The sequence below is a fragment of the Patagioenas fasciata genome, chromosome 7, assembly GCF_037038585.1.
Source record: "Patagioenas fasciata isolate bPatFas1 chromosome 7, bPatFas1.hap1, whole genome shotgun sequence".
Lineage (NCBI taxonomy): Eukaryota > Metazoa > Chordata > Aves > Columbiformes > Columbidae > Patagioenas > Patagioenas fasciata.
In genome coordinates this window covers 12,085,935-12,100,772 of record NC_092526.1, presented here as the reverse complement: position 1 = coordinate 12,100,772, position 14,838 = coordinate 12,085,935, and the positions used below count along the sequence as shown (strand labels likewise).

General features: G+C 43.1%; 1 protein-coding gene across 1 annotated transcript in view; it reads left to right on the top strand.

The window, feature by feature from the left end:
• Nucleotides 1-7,993, top strand: part of PDIA5 (protein disulfide isomerase family A member 5) — a 102,414-nt gene extending 94,421 nt beyond the window's left edge. The window contains exons 16-17 of the mRNA XM_065840953.2: nt 3,256-3,390; nt 6,753-7,993. Of these exons, the coding sequence (XP_065697025.1) occupies nt 3,256-3,390; nt 6,753-6,833 (216 nt within the window). The 3' untranslated portion in view covers nt 6,834-7,993. The remainder of the gene's footprint in view (nt 1-3,255; nt 3,391-6,752) is intronic.
• The last annotated feature ends 6,845 nt before the right edge of the window (nt 7,994-14,838 follow it).

Sequence of the window (14,838 nt, the reverse complement as noted above, 5' to 3'; positions counted from 1 at the left end):
AGTCATGAAGTGATTCACCATAACTAAAAGCTGCTCTTGGAGGCTCCTCTACCAAAAATTGAGTTTAATATTCACCGTCCATGAAAGCACAAACAGAATGAAGCAAAGGACATTGGTGCTGTTTATTGACATTCTGGTATGTCTTGGAATTCAGCTGTCTGAAGTTGCTAGAATTTAGATTGGAATTGGTCCTCAGTCCAGAAGTGTGTTTTGCTACAAGTGTTTTTCAGCATTACTTTTCTCTTTTTGCAGTGCACTATATTTGATCTTCCGCTGTGAGACAGGCAAGACAATTAGGACTGTGATGCTATGGTAATGAGTGCATAGAGATGGTAGCAACCTCTATATTTAGGCTGCCTTAACATTTCCACTGTAAAGTAATCACTCAAGCTCTCCTAAGTACTCTTACTCAGCCACTGTTGGCAGCAGGCATTTGAAATGCAGCCTTAGATACAGTCTTGGGAATTAAATTTTTCTCTATGAAATTTTGCTCAGGTCTGTATGCATTACAAGGCTTTTCAAAATTTCCATTTTTCTCACTGGCTGTAAAAATAACTGAACAGGAATGTATGTTCCGAAGAGCTGGGCTCAAAATAACATTTGCAGGAGCAGTGGCAAGTCCGTGGGCCTGTGTGGGAGTTTGTATCAGGAGCATTTCAGAGAATGGCAGACCACAGACATGTCCTCCAAACACTACTCCAGATGTATGTGTCCCTCACCGTTAGACCTGTTAGATTAGGCACAGCATTAGGCTGATGTTGATTGTTGCAGTCAGATTTAGACTGGGATCTTTGTGCATAACTTCAGCACACAACAGATGCCCAGACAGACCAGCTCAGATTTCCATGTGCTCTAGAGGACAGCTGTATCTCAAGCTGACTACTTAGCATTTCTTTCAGAAGCCACCTCCTTATAGTCCATCAGTCATCTGTTTTGAGGCAACAAATGAAGATGTGCTAAACAAGGTTAATATAGCATTGCATTCCCCCACCATGCCCTCTCCTCACTGGGGCTATTCTTACAAATGCCTTCTGTAAGTGAAATAGGGCTCTTTGCTCTAACCAAAGCCAGTGTAGATGTTTCCGGAGAGGTACACGTAAAGAGGGCTGCTCTTCCTTCCAATGCACTAAGAGCTAATCTTCCCGTCACCCTCTAAGAACAGATGGGTTATCAGTCACAATAGTTTCATGCCTCATACCAGCTGCTAAGATCTGGATGACTGCACACATACCTTCCCCTTTTTCTGGCTCTAATCTCTCGCTATATGATACGGAGAGCAGTGAGGGGAAAAAAATGTTTTATTTATTCTTCCTGTTTTCAGGGAACCAGGACTTCCAGTATTCTTTCTACATTCATACTGTGTCATGAAATAAATGTTTGTCTCCATTGTATGCTTTCCTTTACACAGAAGTAGCCAACAGGGCTCTAAATTTTGGCTGACTGCTAAGGTCAGGAAGGCATAAATACTTAGATGAAACTCTCTTGCAGTGTATTATTCCTAATCTTTCATTTTAACTGGCCATGAATGAGTAGGAGTCTTTCTGTTTACAAAAGGAAAAAAAAAAAGGTGTGATCATACTTGTTTTAACAGCTCTCAAGAGTCCTGTAATACCCTTATTAATGTTTAAAATCGGAAAACAGAAACCAAATATTTAAGGTAAGAGCACAGTGCTTTCCATTTGAAGATAGACCCAAGTGTGATCTTACTGAATATTGTCTTGTCAGGCTTTCAAAGCCAAAACAAAACAAGCAAATTAACTGAAGTTGGCTTTGCCAATCTCTTTAATTACTGCTAGGATAATGAGATTGGGTTTTCTCATTTTGACAGCATCGCCATGAATCTGAAGGGCATTGTGGAATATTAAGTGATCTTTTAATTATGGAAGAACAGTTCAACTGCAACCCTAAAGTCATGCAAGCAAAAGGTATTTTGATCAGACTGTTTGAAGGAGGCTTGTGGAACGGAAATTTCTACTTAAGATGTGGCTGTTATGAAATTAGTGCATAATACATTGTAACCCACAAGTGCAAAAATTGTTCCTTTAATTTGTTCGGGTTTTTTACATAGCTTGTAGTTAAACCTGCTTGCTCTTCAGCTGAGCCTGTAAGGGGCTGTGAAGGCAAGTTTGTGTGAGCAGCAGTGCCAGCACTGCCGCTCACAGGAACAGTCGGTGTGAAATCACAGCGGAAGGCTCAGCTGCCTTAAGTAGAAACCTATGAATTGCATTTTGTTTTGACATCCGAAATGTTAAGTGCAGCCCACCCTCAATTACTTCACGGATTCAGGTTTCAAATGTCAAATGCTGAGAACTAGGGTTAGGCTGAGGTGATGCTCGGGGCTCAGCCTGTGCTGATGGGCAGGGACGGAGGGTGCTGCTCTGCTGCCGGCAGGCTGTTCCCTGCTCAGCGTTTGTTTGTGTGACAGTAGCATCTAGAGGTTTGAAAAGGAATTAAAGCCCACTTGGCTAATGGCTGCACATAACATACAGTCCCTACCTTAAAGGATAGGCTGGAAAAAGACAGGAAAGGAAAGATAAACCCAGGCTGAGGGCGCAAGCGAGCAATTTATTGCTTTACTTGCACAACTCAGTAGACAAGACTCTGGCCTCTCACCCATTCCCCTTTGACCTTGGGAGAACTGAATGGAGTTTCTAAAAGCTATTTGAGGTAGAAATCATTGCTCTATTAACAGCCTGCATAAGTGACCAGCCATGTTTGTCCAAGGATAGAAGAGGAAACTTTTCTGAGCGTTAGCGGCACTGCAGGAAGGAGGTTGGGATAGGTGTGTCATTACCGTTACCACAGTCACCCTGTCACTGTTCATCACTTGAAACCAAAGTGCAGGAAAAACGTTGCAGCGTGACAGAGCTGTGACCACCGTGCCTGGATTTGGTTTTACTAACACAGCCTCTGGATTGCCCACTTGGAGTCTAATGCGGTGCTCCTCGGAGAGGCCAGGAGGGTGATTTTCTGTTCTGTGAGTTGAACACACCTTGCAGCTCCGTGGGCCTGGTGCTGTGCGAACAGCACCGTGTTTCCTCGGCGGGGAGCAGGCCTCTGCTCTTCCATTTGCATTGCTTGACCTGGTGGCTGCCCTCTGATCTTCCTCCACAGCTGAGCCATTTCAAAAACCATTGCATTTTTGGCAGAAGACTTGAGTCTCTCCTAGTGCTAAGTCTAAGCTGCAGTGGTATAACCATGAAGTGGAGTCTTGCTTTTTCTTCTCCTGCCTCACGCTGATCTCTTGTGTTTCAGATCGCCTACGCTGCAGTGGACTGTGCCAAAGAGCAGAATCATGACCTGTGTAAGCAGGAGGGGGTTGATGGCTACCCCACCTTCAACTATTACAACTACGGGAAGTTTGTGGAAAAATATACTGGAGAAAGAGGGGTAAGTGAAAGCAAGAGTTGTCACCTGATACAAGGAGAACTGCCTCCTCTGCCTGTACCGCCTTGCAAATGGAAACTGCAGAGTAAATTGTTACCATGCTGGAAGGATGTTTAATTGCTTCTGTGACTGTCTTACAAGGATGAATCACTGTGTACCACACCCCTGTACATCTCTGCATTAGGAACGTGCTTGGTCTATTTTGGGAACATAAGGAGATGAAAAAGAAGTAGATTTCGTAATGCTTTGTTGTATATTTTATTCTCTAAACTGAAGTCTACAAGTTAATTTGGACCAAGTGAAAGCGAAGAGTTTATTGCATGGGCTGCTGCTAAGTGCAGAAATGCCAGAAAATACAGAACTTGGTCCTGTCAGTTCTGGATCTGGATTGTGTGTGTACTGCAAAAATGTTACAGGTCCACCGGGCTGCCAAATGGTGACAGACCATTGGTTTTATAGCAGGGACAAAGCTGTCTTGTGGGAACTGGGGGAAACTAAATATCTCATTCTCCCTGAATCAGAATCACTGGAGCTCAGGATGGAAACGCCAATCGTACCATCTAGCCCATGGTTCCATTCTTTTGTCCTGCTGTGGCCAGCGAATTATATACTATGAGTACAAGGGGCAGAAATGGTGTAATGCCTTCCGTGATTGTAAAGTGCCTGAAAATGAGGGAGCAATCCTATTACTTATGTTTGTCCTCTGTCATAACTCCTAGAGGGAGGTTACTTCTCAGCAGTGATTGATTGCCTGGAGGAGCTAGGGTATGCAAGAAAAACTTGGGGTCTTCAAGCCATCCAGTGATTTTCATTAAAAAAAACCTTGCCTGAAAGTTATTGCTGCTGTTACAACTCACCAAATTATAGAGAAGCATGAAGGAAAATGCCAAATTCTGAGGTTCTTTGTCAGTCAGGATTGTAGGGAAGTCTTCATGGAGCTTCGCCTCCCAGTTTTCTCCAGCATTAGGACCCCAGTAATTACCATTTTATAGTGCCAATCCAGGCGTTGTTACAGATACTCTGTTTAGTTCCGATTGTGGATCTTTTCTTAAAAGTGAAGATAGGTGCAGTAGCCAACAATTAAGTAAAATTTCAGACACAGTCTTTGTATTTCTAACCCATACTTAGAGAAATGATATATGAAAGGAAGGATCTGTATTGGCTGATAAAAAGAATTTAGCAAGACAGGAGTGCTCTGAGGCCACAGCAGTTGGGTGATGATTATCCCTGTGCTGGAAAGTGGACTGACTAATCCCCTGCGTGCAGCCAACCCTTTCTTGGGTGGAATTAGATTACTCAACAGGAACATTGCAATCTCCCTGCTGCCAGCAGCTGTGTTCCCCCTCCACCTCTCCTGGGACCTATGGTCTTCTGCTTGTGCAGCATCAAATTAGGTTCTGTTATCTCCTATCATGGTAATGCACTTAGCGCAGTGCCTTCCATGGAGTTTCCAGGTCTGTTCACACATCTGTTTCAGTAGCAAGGGATTGTGCTGTTAAAGGACTTCTCATCAGCATGACAACACCTTTTCAACCACCTTGGCCAACCACCTCCTACCTTGCAAAAGAAATCTCAGGAGAGAGCAGTGGGAGCCAGGGGACCTGTTTTCTGTTCCTGATTCTGGCAGTAAATCAGTAGGATGTCCATGAGCATGAAGTTCAGTGTGGTCCAGCTGGTGTATCATCATTTCATGTGGGCAGGGAAGAAGAGAGGTGCTGTCAGCTGCCCTGGGAGCACTGTGACCTGGTACAGCAGGAGCCATAGCCAGTAAGCAGGAGCTCTCAGCTCCCTGCCACCCCACGCTGGAGCAGTGGCTATGGGGAAGAGCCTGACTCCAGCATGTAATTTGACCTTCACACCTCCATGGGAACTGCAATTTCAGAGCAGAGATTTTAGGGCATTTGGGTTGGAAGGGACCTCCAAAGCTCATGTAGTTCAGACCCTTGACAATAAGCAGGGACATCTTCATCCAGATCAGGTTGCTCAGAGCCCCATCCAGCCTGGCCTTGAATGTCTCCAGGGATGGGGCATCGACCACCTCTCTGGGCAACCTGGGCCAGTGTTTCACCACCCTCAGTGTAAAACATTTTTTCCTCATGTCCAGTCTGATTCTCCCCTCTTCTAGTTTAAACCCTTTCACCCCAAGCAGTTCAAGCAGGACACTCTCTGACCCAAGTGTACTTTAAATGACTTCCAGACACAGAGCTTTGAAAACCAGGGTCCTCCCGTGGGAGCTAGTGGTTGCCAGATGTCTTCAGATGGTGTGTGGCCAAAACTCATCACTTCAGTTTTTTTCAAGGGAAGAACAGTGAATAGTTACAGAATCACAGAACCACAGAGTAGTTTGGGTTGGAATGGACCTCTGGAGATCATCCAGTCCAACCCACCTGCTAAAGCAGGTTCACAGGAATGTGTCCAGGTGGGTCTTGAGTGTTTCCAGAGGAAGAGTTTTAGAAATGTTTGGTTGTTCAGCCTTCTTAAAAGTGTCCCAGCTCTGGGGTTTTTTTGTTTGTTTTGGTTTTAAGTCAATCCTTTGACTCCTGTTGTTTCTTCTCTACCTCTTTGTGTTTTCCAACCTTTATCACCAGTTCTGATTGGCATGTTTTGGGATTTCTTAACAGTAAAAATGGTGTTACTTGCCCAGACAACTACGGTGTTTACATATCAGTGGACAGTGTGTTCAAACACAGCAGCTCACACCTCCACGTATCTGAGCCTTTTGAAACAGCTGCGAGTTGTGCACTATGCCCAGAGCTTTCCTTGGAAAAGGAAGCTCCTGGCGTCCAACAGCCTTAGAATCAGAAATTGTAAGTTGCTGAAATACAGAGGTTGGCAGCTAGGCATGCAGGTTTGAAATCGTTTGACTATAATTTTGATAGTAACTTAAAAAAAATGTAATTATCTTCATCTGAATGTGTGGAAAAGGAAGAAGATCATTATCAAAACTGCTGGGGGATGAGGAACAGTGGCAAACATGTGCATAGCCAACAGATTATCTACTAACTGCTTTCAGAATGACACAGGTGGCATACAAATGTGGCGTGACAATGTCTTTGAGCATTTTTGCAAATAGGCATCGATGACATTTCTAAGGACAGAGTTCATGGTTTTCTGTGAGCTTTAGGGCCTTTTTCTCTGTGTCCCATCTCTTCAAAGTTTGACGTGTGCCATCTGTGTGGATACTTTCCTGTCGGCTTGCAGTGGAGCAGCACTGGACCAGAGCACTGCACAGTGAGGCAATGCAGAAGCAATAACTGTTGCTTAGTTTATATTCTGCTGTGGGAAACAGCAGCTTAAAGTGTTCTTGAAGCATTGTTTTGGTTCGTTTATAAAAATATAACCCTTTTATTTTTCTTCAATACCAGGAGTCTGGATTCACCACTTTCATGCGAACCCTGAGAGAAAGAGACCATGAAAGAGTAGGAAAGAAGAAGGATGAATTGTAGTTTCTGCCTCAAAAGAAGCTTTCCGCTGCACTGTGAATGGTTCCAGGTCTTTTGTTAATGCACCTGAGACTTCACGTATTCTCAAGACAGAGACTTTTTTTTATAAACAGCCATGGCCATTTTGTACAATTTTGAAATAAAGTGAAACCACTTGATTTTTAAAAGGAAAATAAATTAGAATGTTGCCATAATGTTTTAAAGAAAACTTAGCATTTTCTCTCATGTTGTGAGATGATGCCCACTGACACTCCTATGCAATATTTTTGTAGTCTGTAGTGTGTCTGTAGTTGATGTTGTTTGATAGGGTTTGTTTGGGTTTTTTTTTAAGGTATTGCAGTACATGTAAAAAACAAAGGGGGGGAGGGGAACATGTTTTTTTTTTTGTTTTTAAACCAGTGAAGGAAAGTGGGACTTGTAAAACACAGATTTATCCAAATGCAGTTTTACATTCTTGTGAAATAGTTACATGTTCTTCAGTCAGATTTGGGGGAACAATTTTATGGTGCTCAGGGATAAATAAGGTATCCGAGTTAATGAAGACACTAACATTGACCAGTCCAGATCTGTTGATTTCATTTAAATCTCTCTGGTCATTCAGTCAGGACTGTTTACATACCTTTGTAGAATGTATTGAGTTAATTAAAGCATCAAAAATCAGCAGAGCATGGGTAAAATTAAACTAAGCCCTCCTTTTTGGCATCAATATTGTCAACTGCCGCGGTAAGTTATGGCAGGAGCGATTACCTTATAGGGGTATACAGCTAACCTTACAGAGTGTACGGTCTCCCTTCAAATTATGATTGCTCCATATAAAATATGTGTTGGAAAGTGTTATGTTCAACTGTTTTGATAAATACGTAATACCTTTGATAATGCAGTCGTTATATATATTACGTGTTTACATTCCAAAAGTTTATCTGCATTTGTATGTGGGATTTTTTCCTTTTTTGCTCTTTAAGGAGTTGCATAAACAATCTCTCTTACAAAATCATCACTGAAAAACCTGTATTAGCAGCAGTTGAAATGTGCTACACTCTTGATGCTTAAAAAAACCCCAGAAACGTTGATCTGGATGTACTTAATGTCTTCACAGGAGGGGAGAGGGAGGCGCAGGAAGTTGTGATTCATTTTGATCTGAAAATAAATTTTTAAAAAGGCAAGTATTTTTATCATTAATCAGCCTTGTTCAGCTTCTTCCCCACTGGGTGAACAACTGTGGTGGTTTGGGAAGAGCCAGCTCAGCAGGACGGGTGCCCATTGCCCCTTTGCTGGGGACAGCCCAGCCCCAGCTGTGCCGTGCAGTTTGGCGGGACGAGGGTCGGCCCCCATCTGCCTTGGCACTCAATGGGCAGATGAAGCAGCTTCTTACGGCAAAGAACTGAGCCGTGGGTCTGAAATCTTCCTCTTGCTCCTCAGTCTGCCTGTCTCATTTGGTGAGTTTGGATCCTCAGTGAAGGCCGTGCCAGGGGACAGCTTGGTTCTGTGCTGCTCAGGAGGGGAACAGCATCTTACCTCCTTCCTGGATATTTTTTCTTCCTTTCTCTCATCCAATTAATGGCACTGTATGTTTGGCGCTCATTAAGCTGCTGAAGCCATTAGTATCTGGAATACCAGTAGCCCGGCTGGCCTTGTATGGTAGCCAGCTTGTTAACCAGGACATCAATTTGAACAGCGGTGGAGCTGTGCCAAGTATCTTCTCTTATTAGGCACCTGATGAGTCTCTTCACTCAAAAAATCAGCTGCCTGGTAGTACATAATATCCTAGTGTGAAAGTAGCTTAATTTATTAAATCTCTTACTGTGTTTTGTTATCCTTTTCTGTTAGCATAGTTACTTCATGTTGTGTTCAGTATTTTTGCATAAGATCATGGTAATTCTTTCAAGCTATCCTTGCATTAGTAGCAAGCATTCTGCCCTGCATTTAGGAAATAATACATATTGATGCTGTTTGATTTCAAACAAGAATTCTTTTGCTTACCAGCAAACTATCAAGTATGATCAGTACAGAACTTACTGCATGTTTTTTGATCTCAGACTCAAAGCAGCTGGCATTAAAGAAATAGTTTCCAGAACTGCTTGAACATTTCTGTGCATAGGCTGTGCCTATGTTTGTGCTAATTGCTGAGAAATATAGACTTATTCAAAAAAAATAAATGATAGCTTGCCAATGGTGACATCACTAGTCGGGATCATTCTGAATTATAGGCTTTAGTAAATGTTTAGGATAGGACAATTGCACACTGTGCTTCAGACCAGTAATTCCTTACAGCTGGTTACACCATAATAAAATTAAAATTAAGGATTCTCATTTTTCCATTCAGTCTTTTGTTAGTTACTTCTTGGACTTGGGCATTCATTTTTTTTTTCTTGGGTAATCATGTGTTAATGCACAAATATAAAATATTTGAGAATAATTTACCTTCTGTTACAGGGTCATGACTCATCTGGTTTATAGTCTGAATGGTTTTTGAAAAATACAGTTCTGAACACCGTAACTGATTACATCCAAAGGCTGACAAAAGCCTTAGTTACTGTGAACTGGAGTGTACCAGGAGCTTTGCTTCCAGGCCTGCTTAATTAGCTGACCAGGTCTGGATCTCGGTTACACCGTTGTAATTCTGTTGCCTCCAGTAAAGCAAGAGTTTGTGTTTATATTTGCTAGTGAAATCAGTTTATATCTGCATCAGTCAAGTTGAAATACTTTATTCTCCAAACTGTGAATGAAAAGTATCTTATATGCAAGAGCTCTTTGTGGAATTAAACTGTTGGTCATTTCATGCAGACTTTCCAGCCTGTTGTGGTAGATGCATAGCCCAGGCATTCATAACCACATAGGAGTTTCTGCTATGGTTACAAGTGAGTAATCTGGGATTTCAAATCATGAATCATTTATCAGCAGGAAACTCAACTGCTGATAACAAATGGTTTGCAGTGAATCAGAGATTCTGCTCTTGCAATTATGGGTTTGGTCTTTCAGACCTTTTCAGGTGTGATTCAAAGGTCTTGGACACCTGCTACACCATTAACCCGAAGGAGACGAAATCTTGTTGAGGAAGGATAAACCGTGTACACAGCGGAGAGCCTGAGCAAGGATTGTGTATCACTTTGTTCCTCAGCATTGACTTAAGATATAAACAGCCCACAGGTCTGAGTCCTGTTGTGCAGTCAGACCTAGAGACGAAGGGGAGCAGGACCAAGCGTTCTTTGCAGACTGGTAGCAGATGGGTAGGAAGTGGTTTTCTCTTCTAATGAGAGAGCCTGAGATGCTGGTTTTGTTTCATCCACCAAAAGGAGGGGAAAGGGAGCCTAGGCAAGATTCCAGGAGAGTGAACACTCTGGGATATGGGAGAACCAAGATGAGTGTAAGTTTATATCCCAGTCCCCTGCAACTCGAGCTTCTGGTTTAAAGGAATTACCCACCTATCTCTGACCCAATAACTACATCCTTATTTGTTCAAACTAGAGCAACCCCTACAGGAGAGACTGGAAGAGACTTGCTTTCCAATCTGAATCAAGAAAAGCAACCTAGCAAATCTCCATTTCCTCTCCTCGTCCTGTAAAATCGCATTCTGGATCTGATAGTGACTTGTTGCAGATGGGTGAAACAGCCTTGGGAGTTTTTCTAAACTCCCACGGAGACCAAATTAGGTCTCTGGATCTTGCTGACTCAAAATTCTCTCAATAGTCATCCACAAAGATGGATTGATATTAATGGTGAAAGAAGATTAGAAGGGTAAGGTTTATCTTCTTACAGTATTTAATTTGGGAGTGAAAAAGCACATCTTACTCCCATCTTGAGTAAGCTCTAAGAGAATGCTTCAGACAGTCTCATTTCAGATAGAATTGCTTCATGCATGATTTTGATTTTAGAGGCTAACTGCTTTTCAAAAGAAAAGTCAGGACCTGGTGACTTAGCCTACAGGTGTTTTATTAGTCTGTTTTCCTTTAAAAAAAATGAAAAAGCAAATCACTCTCCATATTCTTGGTAGTGCTATATTATGAGAAAGAAATGTTGCTTATATGGATTTCCTAGAATAATACTAAACTCCTGCCAATTGCATTTTACAAACTATGAAACAAGCCATTCGCTCAAAACGACACTCAGGGGAGCGGGGACTGTTGTCCACGTGCACCTCATTTCAATTTAATAGGCTTACTTTAGTGGGATTGGGTCTGTAATGGGACGCTGGGATTGCAGGAGTAAATTCTGAAAACTGAGATGGGGGGAAATTAGCTTTTATCAGCAGGTGCTGAGCGTCGCAGCCAAACGCTGGCATTGCCTTTGCCTTTGGCAGCCCAGCATCCCTGAGCGCTCCACGGCTCCGCTGGAACCGTGGGGCTGCAGCCCTTTGGCTAATCCGGTTGTGTACGTAACCGCTCTGTGCTGGAATGGATTGGAAACCAGCATTTCTCCTGCTATTTTCTTTGGCTGGGTTTGAGAAGATGCTATGCTTCCTCTGTGTGTCCTGCTTTTATTCACTGGTGAAGGAAAGAAGGTACCTGGGCATTTCTACAGAGGAAATAACTCCAAATGCCATTTTATCTGCTGGCAACCAGGGCTCCTGGAACACCCAACTGACCAGCACTGCTGAAATACTCCCTGCAAAGCACCCTCGACTGGCTTGGCTTTTGCCAAGGTTTTGGCAGGCGCTGTATGATGCAATGTTGCAAAAACCTCAGTATCTAAGGCAGCAATTTCCAGACTGTGGTTTCCAAGGAGTTAAGCTGAACTGTAAACTCTATGTATTCATCAGCCCAGTGCAGCTTATTTTGAAGTCTGAAAAAAGATGGGATGTTAGCCCGAAATGTAGGGAATTACATCGCCAGTGCTAGCCCACAATTAAAGCCAGGAGGCGGCTGGGTGTTTCGACCCAGCTGCCGGCCCTGGTCCCTGGTTTGTAAGATTTCTGCCCCTGAAGTCCTCTGTCCTCCTGCCCATAAGGAAACGGGGCTCCTTAAGGAACAGTTATTCTATGTTTGCTTAGAAAGCATCATAGTGCTAATTATTCTCATTAGCTTTGAGCCACTAATAAATTATCTTTGCTATTGCTCTTCCATCACTTAGTAATGAGAACCGTTTAGTCAGATTTTGCAGATACTGCTCCCTTCCTCTCTACAACACGATTCCCTGCAAGCATTCATCATAGGAAAAAAGCTTCTATGTGAACAAAATCTTTCCAAATTAGTCTCTGGTGCCCCAGTTAAGTGGGTGTCTACAACACAGGCATGCAGAAGAGCCTTCTTCATTAATATGTGCAATTCTGTGCAAGCTGATTAGCTCTTGCAGCTCATTTGGTAGCAAATGTGTAAATTCGTCACACTTCAAATGCCAAATATGTGCACAGCTAAATTATGGAGAAGAAACTGCGAGAGTTGGGAGTCTTTACTTGAAAAAAAGAGGTACTTATCCCATACTTTGAATTGGAGTTCTGGATTTATCAAGAGCATTTGTCACTCCTCTGCTTTGTCATTTTTCTGACTGCAAAATGAATAATTCTTCCTGTCGTGTTGGTCCTTTCAGCATGTGTGGGTGTTTAATTTTGTGCCTAACATTTGTAACAGACACCCGATATCTAGTCTCAGTTCCCATAAAACAACAATAGCCACAACACAGTGCAATCTTCCTTGCACAGTACATGAAACCAAATTAACCAGTTACTAACTATGTATTATTAATAATCCAGTTACCATCACTTGTTCCTTTTTGTTTGCCCACCTCCCCTTTCTCCTCTCAAGTGTTTTACAATGAAATTAGTTGGTTTTGGTTTTGGTTTTTGGTTTTGTTTGTTTGTTTGTTTGTTTGTTTGTTTGTTTGTTTTTAATGTCTGTGTTTTTTAGCCAGGGCAGTGCTGCACAATTAATTTAATGTAATAATGTATCTGCCCATGGGGAAGCACTTAAAAATGTCACCTGTCTATGGGGAAGGGCTGGTCTCCTGCTATAAATGTTAGGTGCCCTCAGCCCTGTGACCAAACAGGGAACTTTGCCTTGAGAGCTCCTCATTTATGCATGTTTTTAGTCCTCTTTATGCCAAGTGGCTGCAGAACCAGCCCAGCCCCAGGGCCTGGACTCACCAGCTCAGCACAGCACCCTCCACTTTCTCTCAATGTGCAGAGAAATTGCAGCTCAGACCCATCTTGATCTCCAATGAGAACAATATTTTGGTATTATCGCCTGGCTGTACCGGGTTATGCGGAAAGAGCTTCCCACCTCCCCAAAATTCTGGTGTGGGAAGCTGTGTTTTTCCAAGCTGAACATAAACTCTCAAGAGAATGTTTCCTAGGAAAATGTGCAGCATAATAGCGAAGCTCCCACCCTGGAGCCTCCAGATTGCTGGTGAGGGGACATTTATTCCTGTACCCCACCCCATGGGCACAGAACAGGGTGATCAGCTCCAATGATTCCTTTTGCAGCCCCAGAATGTACTGAGACCTCTCCGAGAGGTTGGGCTGAGGCCAGTTATATGAGGTTTAACAAGGCCAAGTGCCGGGTCCTGCGCTTGGGTCACAACAACCCCAGGCAGCGCTACAGGCTCAGGGAAGAATGGCTGGAAAGCTGCCTGGTGGAAAAGGATCTGGGGGTGTTGATTGATGGCAGCTGAACATGAACCAGCAGTGTGCGCAGGTGGCCAAAAAGACCAACAGCATCCTGGTTTTTATCAGGAATAGCGTGGCCAGCAGGACTAGAGAAGTGATTGTGCCACTGTACTCAGTGCTGGTGAGGCCGCACCTTGAATCCTGTGTTCAGTTTTGGGCCCCTCATCATAAGACAGACATTGAGAGAGCGCAGAGGAGGTGACAAAGCTGGTGAGGGGCCTGGAGCACAAGTCCGATGAGGAGCAGCTGAGGGAACTGGGGCTGTTTAGCCTGGAGAAAAGGAGGCTGGGGGGACACCTTATCACTGTCTACAGCTACCTGAAAGGAGGTTGTAGCATGGAGGGTGTTGGTCTCTTCTCCCAAGTAGCAAGTAATAGGACAAGGGGAAATGGCCTCAAGTTGCGCCAGGGGAGGTTTAGATTGAATATTAGGAAAAAATTCTTCACGGAAAGGGTTGTCAGGCATTGGAACAGGCTGCCCAGGGAAGTGGTGGAGTCACCATCCCTGAAGGTGTTTAAAAGGCATTTAGACGATGTTCTCAGGAACATGGTTTAGTGATAGTGTTAGGTTAATGGTTGGACTTGATGATCCTGAGGGTCTCTTCCAACCAAAATGATTCTATGATTCTATAATATAAAACCTACCTCCCTGTCAAATTCTTCCTTAGGCGAGAGATCAGAATGAAAGGAGGAAATGCAGAAGTCAGAGAGTTCACCGCGTAATAAAGTCATGTCTCTCTGGCAAGGTACCGCAGTATTAGGTGCGTTGGGCATATTTTGGATGGATGTATAATCTTAATTGTTGTGTATTGTTTGTATTGTAGTCTTAAGATCCAGGTCTTCATTATGCTAGATGCTGCACAAATATATAAGAGACTGTCATGCATGGAAAGGCTTTTATTATGTAAATAGTCAGGTTGGGAAAAAAGAAGTACTGTTATCTCTGTTTTACAGATGAGGCAGTGAGAGGAAAAAAAATGAGAAAGCATTTTGCCCAAGGACGCACAAAGTCTGTGGGTCAGCAGTGGACTTGAAATTCAAGTCATGATTTAGCTTCTTACCAGCTCTTCTTTCCATTTGTGTACTGTCTACAACATAATTAAAAATTAAGTGCAAAGAAGACAATACCATGTGTAATTTATCTCTATCTGGAACAATCATCCAGGATCTCTCAGCCAAATCCTCCCCAACTCTTCTCTGTTTCTTCGAAAACCGTATTTCTTCCATGCCCAATGCCCGTAATCACATTACAAGTCAAGTCACTGTACACGTCGTCCTCTGATTTTCTGCAACAGATAGCATGTTTGTGTTGGACTACAAACCTCTTTGGGAAAAGACCCTGTTCCATGTGGGGCCATGTCTCAGTCAGATCAGCCTGCTGAGTTTATATTCCAATTCTTTAAAAAAGTAG